At 58.1% G+C, this 5,485-nt stretch overlaps 1 protein-coding gene across 3 annotated transcripts in view; it reads right to left on the minus strand.

Moving 5' to 3' along the window:
* The window catches only part of CACNA2D2 (calcium voltage-gated channel auxiliary subunit alpha2delta 2), a 141,763-nt gene that overhangs the window by 30,573 nt on the left and 105,705 nt on the right, over nucleotides 1-5,485 (minus strand). For all 3 annotated transcript variants that reach the window (XM_007451815.1, XM_007451814.1, XM_007451813.1), the window contains exon 4: nucleotides 1,819-1,878. In XM_007451815.1, coding sequence (XP_007451877.1) covers nucleotides 1,819-1,878 — 60 coding nt within the window. The remainder of the gene's footprint in view (nucleotides 1-1,818; nucleotides 1,879-5,485) is intronic.

Genomic DNA, 5,485 nt, shown 5'->3' on the forward strand with positions numbered 1-5,485 from the left:
CACGGGTTCGTGCCTCGGTCTGGGAAGATCCCACATGCCGTGGAACGGCTGGGCCCGTGAGCCACGGCCGCTGAGCCTGTGCGTCCATGAGAGGCCCGCGTACCGCAAAAAAAAAAAAAAAAAAGGAGGAATGGAGGGCATTCTGGGTGGAGAGATCAAGAATGGGCCTGGAGTGAGGTGTTCGGTGTGGCTGGAGCACAGGAGGAGGGGAGGGAGGAGGCAGGTTGACGAGAGAGGCAGGGACAGCCAGATCCTGGGGCCTTGAGCGCAGGCTCAGGCTGGGCATTGCGGGGAGTCGCCAGGGTGAGGTTATTTGCAGGTGGGGGCACATCCAAGTGGCCAGGGAGTGCAAATGGAGGCTGCTGTGTGTATTTCTGATCAAGAGGCTGAGGAGGCACGGTGGCCCAGGGATGGGTTTGTAGTGCTGGAATGGGGAGCGAGAAAAAGCCCAGCTCCCAGCTCCCAGGGAGGGAGGATTGGTCCAAGGAGTCATTAGTTCATTGATGTGCTCACTGTAAACAATCATGTTACCCACAACCATGTGAGCTCCCTGAGGGCAGCACCCAGCACCCACCAGGCAGCAAAGGAAGAGTGCTATGATGTGTGCTCAGGGTGGCCTGGGGGGATGGGGACTGGGGAGAAGGAACAGGTTTAGGGGGCCTGCATCATAGGCATGCACCCCCTGGCACCTGACGGCACAGCTGTGAGACTCTGCCCCCAACAGGTGACCTCAGGTAGGTCTAACCACTCTGTGCCTCAGGGTTCTCATCAGTTAAGTAGGGATAATAATCCCTCCCGCCTCCTAGAGGTGCCAGGCTCAGAGCTGGAGTGAGTCAAGGCCTCCCTCCTCCCCCTTATTGGCCCCTGGGTCCCAGGGGGCAGCTCTTGGTGCCTCTCCCTGCATTTAGCACAGAGACCACCGGGAGGCGTGGCCCACATGCCTGAGTGGCTGTGAAGGACACAGCGAGCCCTGCCAACTGGTCTGGTCCCCGAGGGTTCCGTCATCCTTGGCATCGGGGGTTTCCTGAGTCTGGGAGGAACGCTGCCTCAGTCTCTCTTCTGGTTTACTGTTATCCTTTGACAGGAAAGGTGCAGGTGTGTCCAGTCTTGCTCAAATCAAACACAAGCTGCCTGAATATGTGAGCCACCTGGGTGTGAAGCTGGGGGTCAATGAGGCTTTCCTTCCCTCCCCCACATTCTGGGTCCTTCTGTCCTCAAAAAGAGTCCTGCTCCCAGCTTCTCACGCCGCCACTTGCTCCGCGCCTGAGCCCCTTCTGAGCTTTGCTGGCGGAAGGAGAGAATTCAGTGGCTGTGACAGCTTGGTCCCCGATCCCAGCTTGGCAGCCTTCTGGAAGACAGGCTGCTGCTCGGGGAAGTCTGGGAAGGGGATTGGGTCTCTTTCCCCCAGCATCTCTTCCAGGTCAGTGTATTGAAGTCTGGGAAGTCCTGGAGTCAAGAGGCCTCTCTGCCCCAGGGGCTGTCCAAGGAGTCTGTGCACCTCCTTAACCACCAAGGGGATGCCAACTTTGGGGAGCATCATTTCAGAGCAGCCTATGTGCTCATGGGGGACTCCATAGCTCCTCTGGGAGCTGGGAGTGGAATGAGAGGTTCATATTTGCACCCTGTGTCCCAGCACCAAGGGGAGCCTCAAATGTTTGCTGAACGTTGGGCAAAGGTTCCTGGCTCCACCCCACAGAGCCCTTCGTGCCCTTCCAGTGGGTCTGGGCAGCCTCCCTCTCCCTCCTCCCCTGCATGCACATCCACCCTTGCTGCGGGTGGGCAGGTCCTAGGGGCTGGGGAGGGCACTGCAGTTCTTACCTTGATGTTGTCCTGCCAGCGGTGGGCTTTCTGGAAGTTCTCTGCAGCGTCAGCCAATCTCTGAGGGACAGAGCACAGGGAGGTCAGAGACTGAGGAAGGTCTGTGCCCAGCCCAAAGCCTTCTCCAGCCCCAGCAGTCCCTGGGGCCAGACTGGCTCAGGGACTCCCTGGAGATCGTGCCAGACTCTCAGAGATTCCTTGATCCCAGACATTCTCCAGCTTGCTGTGTGGGACCTTCCCCCACCCACATCGGGCTCCCACAGGAAAGGTGAAGCCTGCACAGACCTGAGTGGCACCTCCACGGGACTCCCTGGACTTCAGCTCAGCCACATTTCCTGCCCACAGGAAGGCAGGGGGACCCCTGAGGCATATTAAGACCCAGGCCCTGGAGCCAAGCCCACTGATACTCTCTACTAGCTACAAACCAGTGTCACCCCAGTGTCAAGAGGAAGGCCTTCCCCAGCCAAAGAGGAAATGCCACAAGTGACAGAGTGCCTCGCTGATGCACCTTTGCCCCCAGCTTGCTCAGGGCCCAGAAGGAGGTGCCCACAGCCCACCTCTGCCCACCCAGGCCTGTCCCCACTGTCCCTGTCCTGGCTTCCTGAGCCCCCTCCCAGCAGGGCTCTCTAAGCCTTCTGTCTGCACAAGCCTGTTCCATCCTTTGGTGCTGGTTCCTGTGGCCTGCTCCACTGAGGCCCCTGTGCCTGTGAGCACAGCTGCGTCTGTCCATCCCACACCTTGTTACCCAATACACCTAGTGCCAGACTGAGCTGATGTGTGGAGATATGGCAGAGCCAGCCCTGCCCTCCCACAGTTCAGAGGAGAAAACAGACATAACCAGGCAGAACAACTAGGGCAGGACTAGCTGAGGTGCTTTGGGAAGCTCAGCATTGTGGGAACTTGGGAGGTCAGGGAAGGCTTCCTGGAGGAGGTGCTGGAAACTCGCTACCCTTTGGGCCTGAATCCTGACCCAGAGATTCTTACTTTGTGCCTCCATAGATCCTGTCCCTTTAGGAAGTCTTTTTTTAAAATTAATTAATTAATTAATTAATATTTATTTTTGGCTGTGTTGGGTCTTCATTGCTGCGTGCGGGCTTTCTCTAGTTGCGGCGAGCGGGGGCTACTCTTTGTTGCGGTGCGCAGGCTCCTCATGGCGGTGGCTTCTCTTGTTGCGGAGCACGGGCTCTAGGCACGCAGGCTTCAGTAGTTGTGGCACGCAGGCTCAGTAGTTGTGGCTTGCGGGCTCTAGAGCACAGGCTCAGTAGTTGTGGTGCACGGGCTTAGTTGCTCCGCAGAATGTGGGATCTTCCCGGACCAGAGCTCAAACCCTTGTCCCCTGCATTGGCAGGTGGATTCTTAACCACTGCGCCACCACGGAAGTCCCCCTTTAGGAAGTTTTGAGGCTCCTGAGGACAGGACTGAGCCTGGCCCTCTAGGGCCTCCTGCAGAGCTGAGTGCAGTGAAATCCTGTTCATCATAATGATGACTGTCACCCTGAACTGATCGTCTACTGCATCCAAGCCCTCCCCCAGGCCAGCGACACGTCATGTGTACCTGTCACCATTCACAACGTGCTTGATGTGTCCTCCTCAGATGAGGGTACCCGGTACAGAGATGGTGAGCAGCCTGCCTAAGGTCACAGAGGGGCTCTGGGTTGGGCTGGGGCCCTCACCACCAAATTTGCCTTGCCCAGCCCATGACCAAGGTCCGAAGGTATGCTCCACAGGGCTCACCGTGCCCGGGGAGGAAAAGAGTAGCTCTTGGTGTGGAAGGGGCTCTGGTCCCCAACTCCCTGCCCTATTTGACCCCATGAGTGGAGCAGTAGGGTCCTGCCTTCTGGCCTCCAGCCCCTACTCAGAGGGCCCTGCCCCCTTGGTATTCAAGAAAAACACTCCCATCCATCCCAAGGCCTGATGGCTTGTGGGCCCAAGAGGGGAGATTCTAAAATAAAGCCTGGAAGCTGCCCATCGGGGGAAATGGGAGACCAGCTTTTCCTCCCTTCTAGCGTGGAACAGTGTGGTGGGGGCCTGGTGGGACTCCCTGTAGAGCCGCAGCACCCACTCGCTGGGCAGGATGCCACCTCTGGCTGTTAGAAGGGCTGTGTAGAGCTGTCCCTACTCCCGCTGGGCCTGGCTCCCCCTCCTCCTCAGGGCAAAAGCACTGAATGCTGGGAAGGCTATGAGGCTGGGGGACCTGGGGGCAGGGTGGGAAAGTCAAACTCCCTCACTTCACATTGCTGAGACCCTCCTGCCACCCCCACCCGTCTGTTTTGCAGGTTTTGTCCTCTGCCCACCTGTTAGTTACTGCAGTGGCTGCTTGGCTAGGCCCTACCCCCATAATCCAGCTTCAGGAACCATAGGCCTCTCTTCTCCCAGATGGCTCCCAGGTCTTGCCTCCAATCCTGGCCCCTCCTGAGCTCCTGGATACCTTTCTGGGGTACCCCTTAGGCCCACCAGAGCTTACAACACCCCCTCTTAGAATGAGCCCATCCACCCTGTGACCACTGCCGCTACATCCCACCCTTAGTGTTCTTCACACCACCTTACTGACCATCCCCAGCCCAGGCTCCTGCGTCCCCTCTTGCTCTTCGTCATCCTTCTCCACACAGCAGCTGCAGCCTCTTCAAAATGTGGACCTGAGCACATGGCCATCCCCCTCCTCCCCAAACCCCTAAACCTTTGGCAGCTCCCTATGGCTCTGCATAGAAAAGGCAAAGCTTTCTTAAGGCCCCAGGAGCCCCCCTGTGCCCAACTCCTGCCCCTCCCTTTCCATCCTGGGTCCTCCTCTCAGCCTAAACCACAAACACCCCCACCCGAGCCCGACCCCCTGATGGATCCTGATTCACAAGCTGGCAGTGCCTTTCTGCAGAGGACGTTACTGTGTGACACACATGGTTAACAACACTTGCCACTCCTGTTAACGGAGCACTGACCATGCGAGCTCGGCACCAGGCCTGGAATGGAGTGTGGGAGCCCAGGGAACATCCCCTGGGGCTGCATCTTGAGGGGTGAGTCACTGCATACCCCTTTTCCTTGCCCAGTGGCCCAACACCTTCCCAGGGATCCAGACCCTTCTCAGAGTGGGCCTGGAGCCATTGCCACTTCATGGACGATGAGGCTGGGACACATGTGGGAACAACCAGATCAGGTCCCTTGCCACAGAAAAGCCACACGGTTGATAGGGCTGCAAACACCAAACGGACACTAGTTGAAGTCTCCAAACTGGGCCATGGCCTTGAGGAGCTGTCCTCTCCAGCCCCTACCTCCCCCGCTGGCCAGCAGATGCCAGCTCCTTCACCCTTCAGGACTTAGGTCTGACCCTGGGATTCACAGGCCTCAGGAACACGGGGGCTGATGGCCCCTCAGGCTCGCTAGCCTAGTGGCTAAGGTGAGGGAGACCAGGGAGGGAGGGCCCCAGCCCTCAGCCTCCTTGAACTCATGGAGTCCCACAGGCTCAAAGGCCCGGGTCAGCCCACTGACTCGTGAATAACGGAGTTGCAATAGCCACAGCGAAAGGATTACTTTTAATCCTCAGTAATGATCAAGCCATTATTATTTTTTCGGTGTTACAGATCAATCAGTCCGTCCCCAGGCACCGGACGTGTGGAAACTGCTAAATCCACAGGCCTGGTGGTGCGGGAGGAAGGGCTGAGGCAGCTGAACGGGGG

The sequence above is a fragment of the Lipotes vexillifer genome, unplaced genomic scaffold, assembly GCF_000442215.2.
Source record: "Lipotes vexillifer unplaced genomic scaffold, Lipotes_vexillifer_v1.1 scaffold500, whole genome shotgun sequence".
In the NCBI taxonomy this organism is placed as follows: domain Eukaryota; kingdom Metazoa; phylum Chordata; class Mammalia; order Artiodactyla; family Lipotidae; genus Lipotes; species Lipotes vexillifer.